The 23946-nt window shown below is 36.8% G+C and overlaps 1 protein-coding gene and 1 long non-coding RNA gene across 2 annotated transcripts; both read right to left on the bottom strand.

Moving 5' to 3' along the window:
* Nucleotides 1-510: 510 nt before the first annotated feature.
* On the bottom strand, nucleotides 511-22797 carry ada (adenosine deaminase). The gene is made up of 11 exons (XM_028453403.1): nucleotides 22643-22797; nucleotides 19875-19936; nucleotides 16953-17075; nucleotides 15297-15440; nucleotides 15086-15201; nucleotides 12395-12519; nucleotides 5632-5703; nucleotides 3785-3886; nucleotides 3023-3090; nucleotides 1963-2092; nucleotides 511-1059 (listed from the first exon to the last, which is right to left on the bottom strand). The coding sequence occupies exons 1-11, from the start codon at nucleotides 22700-22702 to the stop codon at nucleotides 955-957; spliced, it is 1107 nt and encodes a 368-aa protein (XP_028309204.1). The 5' UTR covers nucleotides 22703-22797; the 3' UTR covers nucleotides 511-954.
* Nucleotides 5114-5625, bottom strand: LOC114467238 (uncharacterized). Its single transcript, XR_003674501.1, has 2 exons — nucleotides 5374-5625; nucleotides 5114-5307 (listed from the first exon to the last, which is right to left on the bottom strand). It is a non-coding gene; the product is annotated as an uncharacterized LOC114467238 (long non-coding RNA).
* Nucleotides 22798-23946: the final 1149 nt, after the last annotated feature.

Raw genomic sequence — 23946 nt, 5'->3', positions numbered from 1 at the left:
TGGCACAAATAATAGTAAACTTCTTGTATAACAGTGGATATTATTCAAATAAATAAATAAATGTGGTTATCACAGATTCATAGAACAATGGACCATCATTTTGCTGAATTTATTGATGTGACCCCAGAAATCCCCCCTTATAGATGACCCTGTCTCCACATGACTGTGTTCAACCACCTTCAGGTACAGTGGGGGTCCCCTGTCTGTGGAACCTTTATTTTGGGGGTCACAGGCTGAAAAGGTCGAGAATTGTGTCCTATAATGTTTTTATTTTCATGCATTCACTCAGTCACTGAACGTTGTGGTTTTTATGTTCACATTCTCAGTTGAACCACTAACCAGTGATCGTTTCACTCAGTGATCATAATGTTTTGGCTGATCAGTGGTTGTTAATTAATTATATCTAATCCATTCTATTTCTACTAGGTGATTTAATAGTCTTTTTTTTTTTTTTTTTGCTTTAGATTCATAAAAACCCTAAACATCTCAATTTAATGATACGACACAAAATGTTGCAGAAATGCTTTTATTCACTGTAGTTATTTCATTAAAAACTGCCATACATACATGAACATGGACGACAATATGTTTTTAAATAAATATAATCTTTAAAAAACACTGCATGACCAAGCATTGGATTGTTCACTTTGCTAAGACTGGAGTGAGTGGTACTGTAGGTCTGTGTGACTGTAGGGCGCCACCGTGTGTTCAAAGGTAACACTGTGTTTTTTAAAATCAGCACCAAACAATGGAGATAAACAGTAAACAGTGAAAAACAACATGTTACGCTTTTCCAACACAGTGTGTATCGGCCCCATTGTGCGTCACTATAAACCCAGATCCAGATGTGGATCGAATGCATCGATGCACGAGTCGTTGGGTGACATGCAGAGAAGAACTGTTACTGTAAGGCAAAGTAAAATGTAGCTTCATGTAGAGTAGAGAGAATAGAGTTTAAAAGGCAGTGCTTTGGATCATCCCGTAGGCCTCGTACAGTTTCAACAGCAGCTCTTGCTTTTCTTTCTCAGGCAGGAAACTCGACTGTGCAGAGCAGATGTTCTGAGAAGAAGAGATCAATATGAAGGTGAAATGTAACAGATCAGTACACAGACACGCCTCCTCACACTGTCCTGTTTATCATGGTTTTATTACTGCAGAGTTGTTGGTTTACCTTTTATGTCCTGAACATATTTTAGCTTTATTTGAATTAAATTCTGTTCAGATGTGGACAAAATTGTGTTTATGTTGTGTTGCCTTAATTGTGTGTTTGTTTTAAGTTGTGTTTAGTTATTATTAGTGATGCACAAAGTTGGAATAATTTATTAACCAATATTTTACAGCTTATTTCATCGATATCGATATATTTACGTTGTTATGTAAAACTGTGCTTTTCAACCTTTTTTGATCTTTTCAGCACTTATAAACCCTTTCCTCCGCTTTTCCCACTTATTGTTGCATATGTTGACCTATTTTTGCCAAAATTACCACATTCATGATTTGTCATGCCCATTATTTGCCAGTTTAAACTAGTTGTTCCTACTTTTTCTGCCACTTTTAAGCCAATATTGACACTACGAACCCATTTTTGCCACTTTTTCTGTTTGTTTTTGGCCACTCTAATTTGCAACTTTTGACCAATTTTACCACCTTCTCCACCATATTTGGTCACTTTTAACCCATTTTATTTCTGATTAAAACAAGGATTTACATCTTTAACATAATTATGTACTTTGTCACAAATAATACTAAACTTCCTGGATAACAGTGAATATTATTCAGATAAAGAAATAAATGTGGTTGGGTTTTTTTCTTTCTAGACTCCGGTCAGCATGTAATAAATATATATATATTTATTTATTTATTCATTTATTTATTGTAAACGATTCTTATAGGATCTTTATGGTCGGGGTTTTGAAGGCCTTTTTCCTGTGAATCACTATCGTAATTATGTAATATTCTCACCACTCGTTTGAACTCCTCCTCTGTGAAGCCCATGTACTTCTGAGCGATGCTGTAGTCGTGTTGAAGGGTTGAGTTGAGCACTAAAGGGTCGTCTGTGTTCAGGGAATAGTTGGCTTTGTCGTTTTTAAACCTGCAACAACAACAACAACAACAACAACACACATCAGCGAGCGAAGAACCCGAACCTTTGGAATTCAATATCATTGATATCAGCCATGGTTACACTCTACGAAAAGTACTCAATTAGGTTTATTCGTGCACAATTCAGGCGTGCCATTGGCTTTCAAAAATATTACAACCAATCAGGGAGCTGGATTTGGTTTTATAATATATATATATATATAATATATATTTATCAGGTCTACTAGTATTACTAGTGATTCATTTATCTTTACTAGTACTACTAGTAGACTAAAAAGAGTGTATGAGATTTTGATTTCACTAGTACTAGTTAACAAAACATTTGTTTTATGAGTAAAGCTTTTAGTGCACAAGTAGAGTTTAGTAGTGAGGAACATTTCTTATACCAGGAGACAATTTTGTGTTCCTAGTAATAGACTTAAAATATGTGACTAGTAAAAATGCAAAACTTCACTAGTACTACAAGAAACATAGTTCTACCAGTACACTCACAATCTCACTAGTGCTACTCGTAAAGCCAAATGATAGGCTAGTAGTACTAGTAGATGTAATGAAAGGAAGTAGGAGGGATTAGAACCAAATCCAGTTCCCTGATTGGTTATAATATTTTTAAACCAATGGGAAGCCTGCATTTGTTTTTTTCCGCCCCCTTATTAGTACACAACGCTTCACTTGTAAAGTGATGATGAAATGTGTTCCAAATGTGAGGACAAGTACAGCTTAAATATGGTTGATATCAACGAAATCACATTCGTGCTCAAACTACTTTTAATAGAAATGACAACAATCTGCATCAGCAGCACCTCTGCTTTTATTTGGTCAGTGACCGTTGGTAAGATCATCAAAGCAAAGTTGATGAATGGATTAATGAAGGTTAAATAACATGATGTGTCAGATAAAAACAGTAACACAGACTCACGTGATGATGGGATGTTTGGTGAAATCTGGGTGACAGGCACCTGTCAGTTTACTGGAAAGAGGACACATCTGTACCAAGAAGTTTGAATTAAAAGCAGTGCAACCATCGATACACACATTGACTCCAAAAGCACACAAAACAACAAGAAAAATACACAAAAATGACAAATACTATACACTAAATGACTCTAGACATATGAACCAAGAAATAAAGACACATAATAACTCCAAAAACACTCAAAATATTAACAAAGACACACCAAATGTCACAAAAACGCACAGAATCCCAACAAAAATACACAAAATAAATTCTAAAACACACAAAATGACAGAGAAACCCACCAAATGACTTCAAGAACAATAACTATAGAAATACACAGAACAACACAAAGAACACAAAATTAAAATACACGGTTCATTTAAATACTTTTTTTAAAGATGAGTATTTTGTTACAATAAAAAACAGTTAATTGCATTTACCAGATGATGTAGTACTAAACTGTCCAGTAGGGGTCAGTGTGTCTCTCTTTGTAAAACAACAAACATGTTGCTGACAACATTGCTTTAATGAAGTAATAAAAGCTTCTAATCAGCTGTTATTATCATCATCAGTGTGTAATTACAGGGCAAAGTGCGTTTAATAGATTAGATAACAGGACTGAGGTTGTGTTTTTGGACTTTGGCTGTAGAATAGATGTGTGTGTGTGTGTGTGTGTGTGTGTTGTGATATAAGGAACAGTGTGAAGTTGTGGTGGTGCATCACCTCAAAGTGCATGTTTAGTTTCAACAACTTCCTGTAAAGGTTCTGGTCCTCCAGGGTTCTGTAGCCGTGTCCGATACGTTCTGCTTTCAGCACCTCAACAGCCTGGAATACCACGCACACACACACGCACACGCACACACACACCCACACACATTAGTCAGTTAAAGTCCAGAGGCTATTTCTAAAGTGGAACCTTGGACGTCTGAGGAAATGCTTTCTTAGAGAGAGGATACTGGAGACGAAGCAGCTGTGATACACACACAGTGTGTGTGTGTGTGTGTGTGTGTGTGTGTGTGTGTGTGTGTGCATGCATACAGTACCACAGCAGAACCAGGGTTAGCTTAGTGGCTTCAAACCCATAAAACTGCCTCTAGGAGGGAAGTTGACATGTTCTCTGTGAGACTCACAGTACAAACACGTCCCTGTCTGAGTGACATCATGGGTCCCTGTGTGGCTTCATCTTAGACGTCTTTGGAGTAAAAAACGGGTTTTGGAGAAGAAAAACACTTTGACCTTCAGACACGTGTTGGGGTGAAAATCAGGAACCCATGACTGAAATAAGTAACATCACCACGAACACCGACTGATTTTTTTTACCCAAATAAAAAGTAATGCCTTGGACATCAAAATACAGTCATTTTTATTTGGTACTGATCTAATTTGACATTTATTGTCACATTTTTATATATTTTACAGAAGAGGATTTTGATGGAGAAAATAATTTTGGGTAAATCAAGAATAAACAGATTAAAGTAAACATTTTGAAAATTAACTCTAAATACAATATCGTGAGAAAACATCGAAGGTTTGCTAATAAAGTTAAATCTATGGAAGCTGACAAGGACCAATTCACCATATGACAACAAACAACAGATCGTGGTCGTCTACAGAATGCTGTGTATCAATGAATGCGTTAAACTTGGGTTATAATAACAAAGAGATTTTTTCTTTTTAACGATGCGAACACGGCGTTGTAATTACTTTAAGGACTTTGAAAAGATAAACGATATTGCCAAAAACATAATCTGTTCAGAAGGAAAAACCAGTGAAGTATAGAATAGGTGGAGCATTCAGTCCGTCTGTGGCTGTTGAGTAGCTACGGAAACAGATTAGGGTCAGTTTGGATGGAGACTGTTGTCGTATACGGTGAATTGGCCCAAGTCAGCTTCTGTAGATTGTACTTTATTAGCAAACCTTCAACTTTTACACAACAATGTGTTTGAGTTCATTTGAGGCAGGGGTACACCCTGGACAGGGTGCCAGTCTATCACAGTTATATTTACACTTTATTCTCGACATTATTCTTGATTTACCTAAAATTAATTTCTCCGTCAAAATTTGTCCCCAATCCACTTCCGTAATATCTTATATCACATTTTTTGTAATGATATTGAAAATCATTTTTAATTTATTTTTGTTTTGTTTTTTTTTTACCATGTTTGCATATGTGTTCAAAAGGTGAACGTGTAGTGTTATTTTCATGTACAGTTGAAATAAATGTCAGAGCGAATGACGTACGATTTCTAGTTTTTTGCTTTTTTTAAAAAAAAAAACTATGACTCATTGTTTCCAGAAGTGAATGATTCAACTTTTTTTTTTTTTTTTTGGGATGAGGAAAAAAGGGAAATTAAAGTCACAGTTTTCATTACTATTGAATAACAACACTTAATAAATCAGAATCGCAATATGAGTCAAATCCGCGTCCAAGAATCATGTTAAAAACGTTTAAGGACAAAAGCACATCGTCCCAGCCCTAGTGGTTACATTTCATATTGCATTATTAATTTTCTAGCTGTCAGTCAGTGTGTGTGTGTTACTTTGTGTTACTGGAGAGCAGCGTGTCGTACCTCCTTAACCACGGAGGCGGGCCCAACCTCTCCTGCGTGAACTGTCCTGTGGATCCCACATCGTTCTGCTTCCTGTAACACATCCAAAACATCTGCTTTATATACGCTCACAGCAGAGACATCTATCATTCAGACGCATGCTTACATGAAGTCATCTGCTTTTTATTTGAACTGGAACCCTAAGTGTTTGTTGCTCAATGGGCCCCACAACACGCGCACACACACACACACACACACACACCCGTTTTTATCACACCGTGAGGACCAATGACAGAATGGTGTCTTATGGGATCCACCCTTTCTGAAGGTCATACAGATCTGATTTTAACTTCTAAAATTATGAAAAATTTAAGGGAACACACAAATCACTTGAAACATCTAACACTCACTGAAAAAGTTCAAACCTGAATTTTCCCGGTCCCCACGGCGTGAGTGATACTTCAGGAGGTGGACCCCACCAGGGTAGAAAAACCAACACACACACACACACAGCAAAACTCAATCCACTATATTCACAGAAAAGTGAGAATGTGATTCCATGATTTCACATCTCTGTAAAATATCTACAATAATAACATTTCCCCTTAAAAAAAACGGTCCTTTTCCTCACAGTGACATTGTTTCATGCCGATTCTGTTCATTTCTGCGTTCAACAGTAGATTCCGTTTTCATTGGTCGATTCCGTGATTCAGTTTGATTCCGTTAACAAGGAATTTAAAGAGCACGAAATAATAATGTATGGTTGTTGTCCCAAAATCCCACGGCATGCCTGGACTTGCCTCACGCCACACCAGTGTGCCGCGGCACAACGTTTGACAACCACTAGATTAAGGCGCTAAAAATCATCTTGCAAAGTAACTCAGACAAATCTCCACTCAATGATTATTTAAAGACATAAAATTATTGAAAGTTTAAGTAATAAAGGTGTCTGTAATTTAATCCATCACTATAACAACTACTCCAATGACTTTTAACTTCTTTGTTTTCATTGTGATTTATCATCTTATTTTTATTTTTTGTTTTATTGTCAAGTTTGTCATTTACCTGCCTATGGTACGGAAGAGGATTAGGGAAGATGCAGATGCAAATACGCATTTTTTTGCTATGATCCAAAATATTTGCATTTATTGCTGCCAAAAAAGTTGTGTTTGTTAATGTGCATTGTCCCATCAAATAAACAAATAGATGAATAATTATTAAACCATCTTTTCCTCTCTTAATATCCCCGATAAAAATAATAGTTTATTGCAGTTAAATAAAAAAAATTGAATTAATTTCAACTTTATTTATACAGAGATAATTACAACAATAAGTCATCTCGTGGCACTCATCACAAAATATAAAATTATTCTGATCAGAATAAGTAGGTCAGGGTGGAAATAGATGCATGTCCAAGCCTCCCTAAAAATGATCAATAACTAAACACAACTAAGAAGACAATGATCATTAATAATGCATTTTCTTGTTATTTTTCTTTATTTTAAATGCTTCATAAAAATAAATCGTATTCTTCTTATTCCTTTTTGTGTGTTTATGTATGAAATGGTCAATAATTATATAATAAAATAATGATAATCATGCATTTGACGTGAGTTGTATTTGTTTATTTACATGCCTGGTGGAAAAAAATCCTCATTGTTAAAGTGCTTCTGGTAATAAATTTGTCACACATCTGTAAAACTGCACTGGCTTATAAAAGCCGCTCATGAATTATTGACGTGGCTGACCTTTGATGGAAATCTGAACTCCTCTGACATGTGAGCTGAAGCCGAGAGGAGCAAAACACAAGCAGCACACACACGGTTTCCTACATTTACAGCCCACCTTTGCACCGCTGTAGTATTATCTCGTTATTAAGTGTGTGGTGGGCGGGGCACAGGAAGCTTGGTCATGTGGAACAGAGATAACGTAGCAACACGCCAAGAACACACAGGGCCAGCACCATAAACCATAAACCAATACAGCCTTAAAGATGGCCACAAATCCATAATAATTAACATTCGACTTTAACAAATGAAGCAATGTGAGCTTGTTGTTTCAGATGGTTTTACAATGGTTTTATATTTTTTATGTCAGCAGTGAAAAACTAATAAACAATAAATAATTATAAGACACAGACAAGCTACAATGGTCTCATGTAAAGGATTTCTAATATTCACGAGGGGTGAAATATCCCTAATTTGGGGTCCAAAATAAAAATTAAGAATTCCCATAAAGAAAAATGATTTCATATCCCAAGAAAGAGTCATCTTTATAGTACAAATTAAAACAGAGATCAGATTTTTTCTTACATTCCCGCATGCAGTTATTGGCCAATAAAAATAGTTTATTTTTTCAGATTTCATGAGACTGTCACCCAAGAACCAATGCATATATGTGACTAATCATTAGTGATGTGAACAGTCTATGTTCATAGCTCTAAGCTGATCACATTACAGGGAGCTGAGGCATATGCTAAGATGTTTAACGAAGACCCAAATATGTTCCAGACCCAAACTTCGACAAACTTTTTTTCAATTTTGAGGGGCTGACATGTCCACCAGATAGGGTGTATAGCATATGTTTTTCTATATTCTGAGAGAGTAGGTGGAGCTGTATTAATGTACAAAATGTCAGTTTCCTATGTGATGTAGTTCCTGAAATTTTTGAAGCTGAAAATAGAAGAAAAATAAGGATGTGTGAAAATCATCGCATACCCCCCCTCACTGAGTTGGCCATATCTCAAAAAGTATTCACCCGATCAAACTAAAAATGTACAGTGAGCATATTGGATCACAAAACGTTTTTTTTTTGAGACCCAAGTGAAATTTGTTGAAATGACATGAAATGATCGTTTTGTCTTTCTGTAGTCCAGGGTTTGGACGTTGGGCCAGAGTCCTCTACGTTTGTTTCCTTGATTTGAGGATATTTCTTTTCAACGCCTTCATTTTGGGTATTTTGTCTTCTACATTCTGCGGTGTCTGTAGCCCTCGACTTATATCGTGGAGAAGAAAAGATATTTGCACTTCATATTATTCGTCTGAAAATAAAGTTTGACTAACGGAAACAAAGGCAGCTAAAAGCGTTCTGTTCCCTCTTATATAGTACATTTGTTATTGGAGGAGAATCTGAAAGGAATGTGTTGGCTTCAGATAACACAAAGATGAATGCTTCCAAACACTGTGCTTTTAACAAAAACTCACAGGCACGTAAACATCATGGTTGATCTTCTAACCTCGTGTTTCTTCTGCTTATATTCACATCTGTTTGCTGTGATTCAAGAATTCATCTTCTCACTTCTTCTGCTAATACTTCCAACATTTCATTTTTCAGAGAGTTTCATGAAAGTGTCCCCATACTGCAACAACCAAAGCCCGGTTTTTCAAAATTAATCAGCTCCGATTCTGGATAACAGATTGGATCAAATCTTGAAAATGGGTTTTTCAAAAGAAAAAACGGATTACGTAATCAGATTAGATTGCATACTGGTAATCCAAATATGGTTTTGATCCTGCTTTAACCTTTAGGTTGGGTTTTTCACAACTTTTTAATAGGATTGGGATCACTTTAATCCAAAAATCTGGATTAAACTGATTTTATCAGAAAGGTGGATTCAAAAGTAAGATGATAACGTCACAAGTGTCAAACTCAAGGCCCGGGGCCCAATTCCGGCCCTTTAGGGCATCCAATTTGGCCCGCAGGAGAACGTAAAATTGACAGAAAAAACATGAAGAATCAATGTGTAAATGACCAACTAATTCGGTTGTAGATCTCGCAGTCCCTCCAAATACACAAATTTAATGTAACTTTACAAATATTTGCCAGTGCTCACAGTTTTCCCACGGTTTTATCATGATGGTAGTTATTTTTTTTTAAAAACTACTGAAATAACTCAATTTTTTTTCCAAATCCTGCAATTTAACTCGAATTATTCCACAAGATTTCCCCAAATTAAATAAAAATTAATCACAAAACCAGATTTCTGTCACTTATTGCTTGAATATTGTACTTACTTTACTGATCATTTAAAGGTGGAAGTGCAAATTAGGGAATATTATTGTTGAAATTTCTTGTTTTCCCACCTATAATCTGTGGCCGACTCGGGATCAAACTGTATAAAAAAATGGATAACCAAATCCAGATCAATTTTATCTAGATTAAACTTTTTGTTAAAACAGGCCCAAATGTCACACTCACTTCCTGTTTTCTAACTTCCTTCTCTTTTCAGGCTGATTTTCTCCTCTTCTCCCAGCTGTCACCAGTTGCACTCGTTTACCCAGTATAGTTAGTCCTGCTTTGCTTGTGCCTCTACCGGATTTCTGACTGCGTGCCTATGTAAGGCAAGGCAAGGCAAGACGAGGCGAGGTGAGGTGAGGTGAGACAAGACAAGACAAGACAAGACAAGTGTATTTGTATAGTGCATTTCATACACAAGGCAACTCAATGTGCTTTACATGATCAAAAAGTGCAACAGAAAACATTCAACAGCTAAACACATTTAAGATCATCAGTAAAATCAACTAAAATCATCAACAAACACATTACATCATCAACAACATGACCAAAAATCTCTCTCTCAATCATACGCAGTAAAGAAAAAAGTGCTTTTAACTTTGATTTAAAAATGTTCACATGTGATGCTGACTTCAGCTCTGCTGCAGTTTGTTCCACTTCTTTGCAGCATAACAACTAAAAGCAGCATCACCATGTTTACTGTGAGCTCTGGGCTCCACTATCTGACCTGTGTCCATAGATCTGAGAGACCTGCTGGGTTCATACCTGACTAACATCTCACTGATGTATTCTGGACCAAACCCATTCACAGATTTATACACCAGCAGCAGAACTTTAAAGTCTATTCTGAGGCTGACTGGGAGCCAGTGTAAAGACTTTAAAACTTAACTAATGTGCTCTGACCTCTTTGTTCTGGTTCAGACCTGAGCTGCAGCGTTCTGAACCAGCTGTAGATGTTTGATGAAGACCATTACAATAGTCCAGTCTGCTGGAGATAAAAGCATTGACCAGTTTCTCCTAATCTTTCTGAGTCATTAAACCTTTAACTCTGGAGATGTTCTTTAGGTGGTAGAAGCTGTTTTTATGATAGATTTGATCTGACTGATGAATGTAAGATCTGAGTCAATCAGAACACCAAGGTTTTTGACTTTAGCGTTTAAAGATCGAGAGTCAAGATACTTGTACCAAACTTTATTTTTAAGATTAAACCAGTCACGCACTCTAAGACTGTGAGTGAGTCATTTTCAGTTGTTTCCTTTCCAGCATCACACAAACAATAAATGACAGATATCAGAGCTGGATCTGCTCTAGAAAAAACCCTTCATTATAGGAGTCATTATTTACGTACATTTTGTGATATTGTTTGAAAGAAATTGCAGAGTTTTTGAAGACTGGCATGCTGTCTCAACAATATCAATTAGATGAGATCTCTCGTCTCCGCCCCCTCTCTCACCCCCCACACCCTCGCCTTCCTTGTTCACAGCCTCGTCACCTCCCGGATTGATTACTGCAACTCACTTCTGTTCGGCCTCCCCAACAAATCCCTCCAGAAACTGCAGCTCCTCCAAAACTCTGCAGCACGGATCATCACACGGACCCCAACCACTCACCATATCACCCCCGTTCTACAACAACTTCACTGGCTTCCCATAAAACCAAAAAATCAACTTCAAAATACTCCTCATTAGATTTAAAGTACTTCACAACCTGGCCCCTCCGTACATATCCGACCTCCTCCACATCACCACTCCTGCCTCCTCCACTCTCTAGCTCTCTGTCCCACCGGTCAAACTCATCACCATGGTGCGCAGAACATTCAGCCGCTCTGCTGCCCAGCTCCAAAACTCTCTCCCCCCGGACCTCCACATCATAGACTCCCTCACACTATTCAAATCCAAACTCACCTGTTCAGAGAGTCCTACACCACCGAGTCACACACTCACCATCTCAATGCCGTACTCTGTTTTATTCTGTTGCACCTGTTTTGTATTATTTTTATTCTGTTGCTCCTGTTTTTATTGCTTCTATGACTCCATTGTACAGTGTCCTTGGGTGTTTTGAAAGGAGCTTTTAAATAAAATGTATTATTATTATTATTAGATTGAGATAAAAAGTGATACCTTTATCAAGGTACAGGAAAATAATTTGATGAATGTTTTCTGTCGTTTTTACTTCCTATGGGGCCCCGGGCCAAGATGGCCGCCATCCATATTTGCAATTTGGATATTTTGTCATAACTTTGGTTCTATTTGACATGTAATTTTAATTATTATTCCTTCAGAAAACCTTAATAAGGGGAAACTTTTTAACCTGTTTTAAACTTTTTCCTTTGGCCATATTGCAACTTCCTTTGTCCACTTTTTGCCCCTTTTCAAAAATTTTTTCAGACTTTAGCTACTGTTTGCCAATAAATATCATTTTTTTCCCTATTTTTTGTCCATCAAGTTCTTTTTGACACTATTATCCAATTTTTGTCCTTTAGTTTTTTTGGCCACTTTTCATCCCAATAAATACCACTTCTTTCCTCTTTTTCTTACATTTTGCCTCTTTTTGTTCCCCACTTTGCCCTTTTTCACTATTGTTTGCCACATTTGGTCCATTTAAGCTGCCCTTTACCATTACATACCACCTGGTTAATCTTTATTTGCCCATTTTTTGGCCACTCTTGACAGCTTTTGGCCCATTTTGGTCACTTTTCACTCTTTTCTTGCCACGTTTTTGCCACTTTTGGACACATTTTAAACGCTGACGAACATGGTTCTCCTCTCACCTCGTAGGCCCTCCTGTGATCCGGGTTGGCTTCACAGTTCAGTGACTCATCTCCTGCCAGGTCGATGCCAACGACGCCGTCGTGTTGGTATTTCTTACAAAGTTCCACGATCTCCATGGACCAGCCTGGAAAAACATGAACGTAACATGAACGTATTACAACACAGCTACACACAAACGCACACAAACACACAGCAAGCGTTCTGTAGCGAAATATGAGCAAAGTGTTTATATGTCCACTGTAGACACTCTCCTCTTGATATTTTTGGAAGTTTCACATATTGCATTGTGGGATAGACTGATTTCTTTGCCAGACAAGGAGGACAGTGATTGGTTTGACTACATTTTTGTTCTGGTTTCTTCTCCAAAATAAACATTCATCATTGTTCTGCTGCAAGTTTCAGGGAAAACTCTCGAAATCACAGTAAGAATGAAGTAAAAATGCGTCTATGCATCAGTCTAAGGGACTCCACATCCCACAATGCAATGCACAAAACTTTTTTGAAAATTTCAAAAAGAAATCAAAACAAACTTTTGAGCTGCAATTTCAACCTTTTACATATTTTTTCGAGCAATAACTCCTGTTGAATTTTATCCTATTTTAAAACATTGGCGCCTAATTGATTTTATTTAGCATATTGACAAAATAATATATTTTTAAACAAACCTGCAAACCTGTCATTTAGATTAGCCCTGTGCTAACTGCTATCACAGAGTTGTGCCCAAATTTTACAAACATATGTAAATATATGAACTACAAACGAAATACAATATATTGGTTTTTTTAATACATAGATTGTACATAAATATATAGAATTTTATATTTGAGTCAAGTTCTTTTGTTTTTTTTCTGTTTAAACATCAGTTTTAATTGCATTTACATAAGCTCCGCAATCACTAATATAATAACTGTAATATTTTGGAGTATTTTCTCAGTGCAGAGCAGTATTATTACAAAACTCACAAATAATGAAATTAACAATAACATCCCTAAATACATGAAACATGTTAAATGAATAACATAATTTTTGTCACCTGCAGCAAACACACGTGGACGTAACATCTACAGGTTTGTGAGATTTTACAGTTAAAAAATAAATATCTCATATTTCATCTAGGGCGTCGCAGAGAACTTTAGCTTTAAATACATCAACCAAAACTCGGCGAAGGAGAAAAAAAACAGAGTGACATTGGGTGGAGCGTGCTGAGATAGGGGTGGGGGAGATAGGGTTGGGGAGTGACAGATAAGGTGTCCAAGGACAAGTGTGATTCAGCACTTTCTAGGAGCAATCAGATGTTTACGATGACTTCAGCTGAGCCTGGTTTAGTAGTCGAGCTTAGTGAGACCACAGCACAGACCCCTCAGGGTACGTCAGAATGTGGGGGAGGGGGAGGGGGGTGCACATCAAACTGGTCAGGAGATCAAAGTCAATTTCCTGAAAAAAGTTGTCTTGAATAAATGAAACCTTATCATCAGTGGTTCCCAACCTATTTTGGATCGTGACCCCATTTTCATATCACAATTTTGTGGTGACCCCAAAGACCTTTTTTACTATAATTTAGTTTTTGGTCACATTTCTTATACTGTGTAACAAACACAGAGTAGCCAGGATTAGTGCACAAAGTGACAAGATGTCCCAACTCAGACATTTTTCTCCTGTATAATGTATTTCATTTATTTATTCATTTATTTTTCTTCTTTTTGTCTTTAAACTTTTAAATTTTATTTGAACTAGATTTATATTTGAGAAAGTGAAAGTATAGAATGCAGTTGCTTAAGATTGTGCATTTTAATTTGAAAAAGAATACCAATTAAATATTTTTAAATGTATTTTTAATCAGTACATTTTTTTTATTAATTAATTACTAGACATTTAAGGTGACCCCATTTCAATTTCAAGCAACTCCATATGGCAGATATGAGCAATTGGTGGCACTCAGGCATATTCAGTGTGGCCCCCATAACAAATCCCCCAAACATTTAAAATTGGAAGAAATATTAATCCCAATGCACAAAATGACTCCAAAACACAGCAAAATGCATAACATTGTAAGGAAAGGACACAAAGTAACAACAAAAATACACAAAAATGAAATGGACTCACAAAACAACTACAAAAATACACACAAAATAGGTTTAAAAAATGTAAATGACACTATATAAAATACACTAAATGACAACGAAAAAACATGAAATAACAAACACACATAATTACTCATAAAACACACACAATTACAACAAATTGTCCACAAATGACAATAGAAATGGCCAAAATGATATGAAAATACATAAAATGACTACATAATCATATAACAGTAAAAATTCACAAAACAACAAAACCAAACAACAAACAAAGACAAACTCCGCTGTTCTTTCTTGTGTCAGATTGGCCTTTATTCTAAATGCTAGCATGAATGCTAATAATGTGGCCCTCAGATCAGCCAATGACATTTTTGTGGCCCCCGCTGTGATAGAAGTTGCCCGTCCTGGCCAATGGGGTCACGACCCCAAGGTTGAAAAACCCTGCCTAACATATTAAAAAAAATGCAAATATCCAATTTCCTCTTTATTGCCACCTGTTAGAATCACATGCTTTCTACACGTGCCTCTTTTTATTCTGTGCTGCTATTTTGTTATGAAATGATATCTCATTAGATAACTGCTAATTATTGCTCAATAATATCTCATTACTTGGCATGTGGCGCATGCAGCATAGAATGGACCTGGCTTTGATACTGAAGGCGCGCTCGCCCTCGCGCAGGCCTTGGTTGACCAGTCGCACCACTTCGTCTGGGCTCAGGTCCCCCCTGTGCCAACACAAATACCACAGAAAATACAAGAAAAGAAGTTTATTATTTTGAGAAAGCGCGTCATGAAAGATATTTGACGAGTAAAGACTCACTCGTCATGGTTCCAGGGAATGGGCTCCACGCCGCTATTAGCTAACAGATGAGGACAGTATCTGACCTCCACGTAAATCACTCCCTCTTTGGCTTCGTTCTCCACAAACTCATAAGCTATCCTTTTTATGGCTTCTCTGTCTCCTCTGAAACACAAACAGAAACACAGGGTGAGTAACGACGCTCATTAGCACTGATATACTTATCTCACTGATAAAGCCAACGCTAATCCATCACAATAATAGCTTATGAATTTAGCTGACTAAGCATTTACACAGTGTAGCAGTGATAAAACACAATCCTTGTTTGTTTCATTTATCCTAAACACCTTCATCCATTGGTCTTTAAAAGGAACACAATTACGGAAAAAACAGAAATGCTTTCAGGAAATGTAAACAAAGTAGTAATAGCAGAGATTATAACCAAATCCAGCACCCTGATTGGTTGTAATATTCTTGAAAGCCAATGGAAAGCCTTGATTTTCTTTTCCTGCCCCCTTATTAGCATTGAATGCTAGCTAGTAGTACTAGCAGAGGTGAAAGTAACGGATTACAAGTACTCACATTACTATAACTGAGTTGCTTTTATGGGTTCTATGAATCTGTGATAAACACATTTATTTTTTTATCTGAATAATATCCACTGTGATCCAGGAAGTTTATTACTATTTATGCCATAGTATATAGTCATTTTAAATATGTAAATCATTGTTTTAATAAAAAATGAAAAGTGACCAAATATGGTGGAAAAGGTGGTGAAATGGGATTTTAAAAACCACAGAAATTGGTTAAAAGCTGCAAATTAGAGTGGCCAGAAAAATTAAAAAAGTAGGAACAATTAGTTTAAACTGGCAAATAATGTGCATGACAAATCGTGAATGTGGTTATATTGGCAATGAAATATGGTGAAAAGAGGTTAAAGTGTCAATAATGGGTCAACATATACAACATTAGGTGGGAAAAGTGATGGAAAGGGTTTATAAGTGCTGAAAATGTCGCGAAAGTGGAAGAAATTTGCAGAAAAGACATTGAAATTTGATGGAGAAGTGGCAGGAATGGGAGTTATGTAGTAAAGGAGCAAAAATATGGCAAGAAAATGTGATTAAATTAGGTTAAAATATGGTAAGTTTAGTGTAGTTGCAGAAAAGGGTAAAAAAAAAAGCAAAAAGGGGCTAAAATCTTAGTTTCTTGAAGGTATCTGACCCCAAAGCTTGAGAACCCCTGCTCTAGATGAAGCCATGCTGACATGTTTAGAATGACAGTGAGTTCTCATTGTTTCTGGCCTTTTCAAACACAACAGCCTGCTAGAAAGTTCTCATTGTGATAAATGAACACAAGAGTGAAAGAGAGTGAACACTGAGTTTGTAGCTCCATGTGTGTGTCCTCTGTATAAAGCCCTCACCCCCTGTTGTGGTGCAATATTACGTTACATAATCCTGCTGAGTCTTCAACCCATTAATCACAAGCTGCAGCGCACACACACACGCACACACACACGCACACACACACCCTCTAATGCATGTGAACGCATCGCGGCTGAGAGCTAACAGTCTTCCTGGACTCTGGCCCTCATTGTTAAAAGCTCTGACTGTAAATATCTGTGATTTCAACCTTTTTAAAAGTGGTAACTGAAACTGAAGCAGCCAAGTCAGCACTTACGCAACCACGTGCATGTACTGATTAAACTTGTCCAAGAACACAGTGAGGGTGGCCGGCTCCTCCAGAGCAATCCTCCGTGTCATCTCCTCAACGGTGTGCGCTCGCAGGTCGATGCCACGTCGCCTGAGCAGAAGAGGACGAGAAAACCAAATCACACAAAGTAGAAAAGTGCATCCTGCAAAACAAGTTTAAAGTATTCAATCTTAAAGTAATGTGTTCCCAATCTGATTCCACCATTTCCAACCACTTGTTGTTGCTTCTCACAAACTCTATCCAATGCACAAGTTAAAGGGATCCTCCACTGTTTTTACAAATGTGGCCTAAAACCTTTGAAATGTACTTATTAGATGATCTATAAAATGCTTTATTTTGCGCCATGTAAAAATGGGATTACTTTACACAGTTTTAGAGCCTGTGTTCCACCATCTTGAAATCACGTGATCTTTTTTTTTCTTTTAAAGGGCCCATGTTACGCTAAATCCACTTTTCTGTGCTTTAAACATCATAAAGTGCTATTAGGGCTTCAAACACATGCTCAAAGTGTTTTTTCATTGATTCCCTCAATCGTTAGTTAGAGGGTGATTTGCTCCTTTCTTACTGCAGGATGAGCCCAAACACCTCGCTCCAATTTGATGACGCGTTCCCACTTTGATGACGAATTTGACACGGCACTGAGCTGGAGAAGCCACGCCTCCAGGAAGCTCTCTGGCGTGACTGACATGTAAAGACACGACACGCCCACGAAGGTGAGCATGTGAGCGTCATTCGCGCAGTGCTGTGTATGTATGTTCTACAGTCTATGTATGTACCGGCGAAGGCCCCGCCCACACTCTCTGTCTCGTGTTTATAAAGCAGCATGAGCTCGGACACGGAGTGGGTGGGAGGAGGGCGGGCCGTCCTCTGGCCCTAAATCACCGTGCGGGGAAGAGGAAGTCAATGTCCTGTCTATAGACACGCCCACTCATGAATATGCATAAGTAGGGTGCAAATCAGCCTGTTTGTGTAGAGTTGCTCAGAAAGTGATTTTTCAGAGGCTAAAACTGTGGAAAACAGGCGACTTTGGGAAAATAAACCTCAAATACTATGTTTTTGGGGTTCTTAGAACAAATGGAGATGTGTGAAAAATAGCATGATATGGGACCTTTAAAGTTCCTCTCCAGAGTTTCTGAGAGCAACGTCTCCATGTCCCGCCCCCAATAGCTCTACTTCCTCCCCCTGCCTCTGCCAATCTACCAGAAGCTACTCCTCTATGTTTGTGCACGTGCATTGCAAAACATAACAAAACCACATAACTACAAAAACTACACATTTATTGTTAGAGTGCCATAACTTTTGATTAAAACATGTTTATTACCTGTCCATGAGAAATGTCCGTTCAGAATCCTTTTAAAAGCAGCAAGTCCCTCCCCCTTTGAAAAGCAGCTCCGAGATAAATTCTGTTGTCGTCACAAAGACATTTATCCACAAGCTTTGTACCTGGACTTTTCTTTTCTCTTTTAGTAGAAGCTTTATACGTTGGGTTACTACATCCAACAACCCAACATTTTGACTTATCCTCTCGTAACTTCGGCATCCTTGACCTTGGACTACAAAATAAAAGCGAGAAATAAAAATGGCGGATTGCTCGAAGTGTTGGGCCTGGAGTCGATGTCCTAATTTGGCAGTTCCACTGCAAATACTGTGACGTTATTGTTCAAAAAACGTAATAGAGAATCAAAAGATCGAAACAGATTGAAAAATATGACCAAAACAGAATATAAAGATATCAACGGAGCACCTGAAGAGACTAATTTGAACTTTTCTGTACTTTTAAACACTCTAAATATACAACAAAATGCATTTAGGGGTTAAAAAAGTGGATTTAGCATGATATGTCCCCTTTAATGTATATGAATGACCACCGGCAGTTGATCACAGTAAAAGACTAGTGAGGTATTTTTTCACATTTCAAAAGAATGATACATAAACATAGATTTCTCAGAAACTTTGGAGATCAGCTTTAAGCACCACACGAAACAGGGCATCAAAAAGTTAAATTGAACTCATATTGTTTCTCCCCACGAAAATCTTAATTTATCGATTTATACGATGTGAAGAGAAACATGAAATCACGTGATTGATGATGTAAACATCCCATTGTTTTCTCGACACATTTGACTAATTTAACTCCTTAACTTGCTTCTATTCACTAAGGTGTTTTAGTGTTGTAACGATTTGTTACACAGTGCTTAAAAATCGTGCATATAGAATAAAGACATTACATGTTTATAAATACATTTAAATGTCCCTAAAAACACTTGTAGTTGTGATGGTTTATTTATTTAATAAATATCAGCAAATAAACACACAGTAAACAAAATGTAGGTAGAAAGAAAAAGACAAAATGGCAATGTTTGACCGACGAGGAGTGGAAAAAAAGTAGAAACATACATTCATTAAAATTGTGAGTCAATTTACATTAGTATTATTATTATTAGTAGTAGTAGTAATGGTAATACGTTATCAATAAATGTTCTTCCTGATAATTAGGTAATGTTACACTTCAGGTCGTCCTGTTGAGCTGAAAGATCACCACTGTTGTGGTTCGGCTGTAAATAATTACACCAGTGATATTCAGCACAACAGCACAACCTTGAGTGTGATATTGCTTTGATCCAACAGTTCTACAAGCATATTTTATTCGTAAAAAGTATCATTTATTTTATACTCCGCTAAAACAAAGAGGTCCCTAACTGGAAGGAAGATGACGCCGTTGCCTGTACAACGGAGTGATGATGTCTATAAATGTTGTTACTCTATATCAGCACTCATGGAATGCCAGTTGTCCAATAAAATTACTTGGTCGGAACAAACTGTTGTATAATTACAATTACACGTGCTAATCACTTCCTGCTCTAATGATGTTCAAACAGATTGACTTACTTGGCCACATCGAGGATAGTTTGCACTCTGATGGCTCCATCCAGGTGCACGTGCAGCTCAATCTGAAGATGTGAGAATGTCAATATTAACCACAAACACACAGTTATTATCTCCATGCTACATAAAGTACATGTGGCTATTGGACAGATATGACAAACTCCCAGAAAACATACATTTTATTGATGCGTGTTCTATTAAAGAACAGATGATATGATATCCTTACTTTTATAGATAAAGCAGTTAGCTAATGTTTGCAGCTCTGCTACATCTTTAAATACACACTGGTGTATACACACCTCATCCATCTTTGCTACTGAGGAGATGAGTTAACTCCTGCCAAAGTCATTGCTCAGCATAAAAGCATAAATCAAATTATCAGATGTCGGTATTTGAAGTCGCTGCGGTGGCAGGATGTTGGTTGGACGTCAATGGAAATACAAAGTTATGAACAGAATACGTTCATTTCACTGTTCCATGGATGATGGATGGATGATGTGAGGCTGCTTTTCAGCTCTTTAATTCACTTCCAGAAAGGGAAACGGTATTCTCTTTCATTTTAAAATACATATTTATTTTAAACAAAATGACACAATATACCGTCACATGCATGTTTTGGGACAATAGCTGAAAATGTGCAAACTCTAAATAACACAACAAAAACTGGTGATGGAAACACCTGAATTTCAAAAAACAGTCAAATATCACTAAAACGTTTTTACGCTTTCATGAGGAGTTTTATCACACGTTTTGATATTGAAAAGTGTCGCAAAAGCACAATGAAAACACTTTTTACGTGACTACATGTCACAGGATGTGACGTATCTGGTCACATGACCACTTCTCTCTGGGAAAACATGGCGCGGTACGCGTCGACAGAAGAGAAGCCCGAGACATTTCCTAGCATTATACTTATAATTATTATGTTCAAAGCACAATTATATTTTGTTAAAACTTCAGAAATATCGCTTTTATTTTGCAAAAAACTGTAATGGAAACACAGTTAATATCATTTTTCACCAAAAACTTGTTGTTGAACGCGTCAAAAATTCTCGCGCAAAATCTCTCAATATTTCAGAGTGACAGACTTCACTTCCTGAACTGAAAATAGCTAAATATGACAAAGACAAAACCCTCACCTAGCTGCATGCATTTTTCCATGATTTGTCAAATCTCACGCTCCGTAATCTGGCGTCATTCTTAGGAACATCTGATGCATAGAAATAGAAACTTTTTAATAACAATACAACCTAGATATTTAATATTAATAATGACGTCTAATTAGGGAAAGCCAGAAATGACACAGAAATGGGTCAAACTCTGAAACCAAATTGGAGAAAATTTTTAAAGAAAAATCAGAGGCTTTACTTTCTTCTCCTTTGGGCGACTTTTCATCTGTATCAGCGCTACAAAAGATTTTGGTATAAAACATATTATTGCTTCAATAAAGCTTAATTTTAAATATACTGTACAACAGAGACTAAGATGGATCACTTCATAATACCAACCAAACTGTTTACTTTTAAAGAATTTGTTTTTTTTTATCTATTACATACATGTTAGAAAAAGAAAAAAACATGAATATCTGACATGAAAACATTCCACTACATGTAATGTCAACCAAGCAAAAAAAGCAGGCATGGTAACAAGCAACAGTGGTTGCTTTTTGTTCTGTTCTTTGGTGTTTTTTGCTTGTCTTTTGATGTTAATGTTGTTTTTCTTTTTCCTATTTTCTGCTCCGTGTCAATTTTTTTTTGCTGTATTGACGTTCCTTTACGTTGTCTTTATTTTTTATTTTTTTCTCTTTAAAGTTTAAACGTTATATAAGGACCCCTCTTCTTCTTCAATCCCTTGAGGCAAAACAGTCAAAGTCTTGTTTTTAAATTTCAACAAGACTAAACCTAACCCTAACACTTGCTGCGGTATTGGGTTATAACCTAACCCTAACCCTAAGACACTACGTACGTGTACTTTGGTAACTGTACCAATAGCACCAGGGGTTGTCCGTACGACAACCGTACAAATAGATACTTTCAATTCTATTTGACTATTTGTGAGAAAATGTTACACCGGACAATTTGTGATTTAAAAATACAGAAATCTTTATACAATGATGAGCATAGAAAGATTGCAAGCTTCTGCTTCTTATATCAGATAAAATCATTTATTTGTGGCAATTTAGAGGAACCGAAGTACACACTACAGTGATGAGAATTTTCATCCACGTTTTCTCTGGAATTATTACTTTGACCAAAAACCCTCCAGCGGCTGGATTTGGCCTGCGCGCCTCGAGTTTGACACCATTACTAGGAAGAACCTGCCTGTGAGATGAGATCAAGTTCAGACATCTCATCTATACTGCATCATGTATGAGAAGCTCAGTGTGATGCTCAGACTTCAGACCTTGTGCTCCTATAGTCACCTTTTCAAAATAAAACATATAAATTCACCTTTACTTGTTCTTTGATAAACTAACATTGCAATGAATGCTGCTAAAGTGAGTATTTAAATATATATATATATATATATATATATAGTCAAATCAAAACAAGTGTTTGACTAGCAGTTCAAACACTTCATTTGTTTTTAGTGTAAAACAAAATAAATATTAATAATGAAACTACAATTGTCTGAGAAAACAGATGAAACGTTTCCAACTGTTTGTGTCTTTGCTGTAAAACGCGGTGTAAGTGTTATTAAAGGTTAATCCGGAGCTTTACTCGGTGATCGCCTCAGTGGGTGTTATTAAAGGCGGGCAGCGGTTCGCTTACCTTCGGCTGGTTGAACACCAGCTGCTGCTGCGGAGGAGGAGGAGGAGCGAGGCCGGACATGGTGCACTGAGAGCGGGGAAGGAGCGCGCAGTGTGCCGCTGCTTCTCCGGCTGTTATAGGAGATAACCACACCCTTATTCAACACACACACACACACACACACACACACACACACACACACACACACACACACACACACACACACACACACACACACACACACACACACACACACACAGAGTTCACGATAATGATACGATGTTTTTGAAAAGGGAAAAAAAGAAAAAGAAAGTTTCCAGTTGGAAAAAATAAACATGTTTTTATTTGACTTTAACTCTAGGCAAACATACATGGTATAATCTTTCAACTCAATAAGTATATTAAATAAGAAGTGTTTTTTGAATAGTTTTTTCTTTAGATTAAATGTTCTATTATACCTCCTCCATCTGTATAATTATTGCTGCTGTAGCAACTACATTTCTGAGACTAATCTTGTCTTGTCTCTGATGAAAATCTTTATTTTAATTCTATTATGCTAGGGCCTTGCTGATTGCAAGAGTTGCCTTTTTTCAAATAATGCAAAATATATAAATACTTATAAACATATACAGTATATACACATGTACCTTCTTTTACAGACAACATTTAACAAAAAAAAAACCCAAAAAATGTCAGAATTAATGTTACTGTAAATGTATTTTCTGTATTTTGTATTTTCTATGTGCATTTGAAAAGCCCTTATAGGGACGGGCATTGCAAATTAGCCCCACAATAAATGGTTTAGTGTCATAAATGTTAATTGTTCACACTTGTCTCTATCAAATAAATGATTAAATACAAACATATACAGTATATAGTCTTAGCTAATAAAGGTTGAGCATGTCATTATTTCATTTATTAAACACTACAGTGTAAAATGTGTTTGGATTAAATGTGAGGAGAAAAAGTGGTAAAAGTTCTTGTTGTGCAGAAAACAAACGTATTTCTGAGAGTTAAAATGAGAAGCACAGCCTGTTCATTTCAGGAAACACTTTCTAAAGTTGCCTTTCCAAACATTACCTCTGTCAGCTTTTGTTAACGACTGTGTATTTGTTTTTGAGAAGTACTGATTCATTATGTTTGGCCTTTATTACCTGTTTTGTGAATTATGTGTTTGCCCAAGATGTGTCAAAGTGTAGAAATAATGTTAATTTCAACAACTGGCACTAAAAAGAGGAACAAATTCAATGACGGGAAATCCCATCGTCTAAAACTTGACAAAGTTCCCATGAATGAGGTGATCACAGATGGTTGACAGATGCATG

This window comes from Gouania willdenowi, chromosome 7 (genome assembly GCF_900634775.1).
Source record: "Gouania willdenowi chromosome 7, fGouWil2.1, whole genome shotgun sequence".
NCBI classification, from domain to species: domain Eukaryota; kingdom Metazoa; phylum Chordata; class Actinopteri; order Blenniiformes; family Gobiesocidae; genus Gouania; species Gouania willdenowi.
This window is presented reverse-complemented; position numbering and strand designations above follow the sequence as displayed.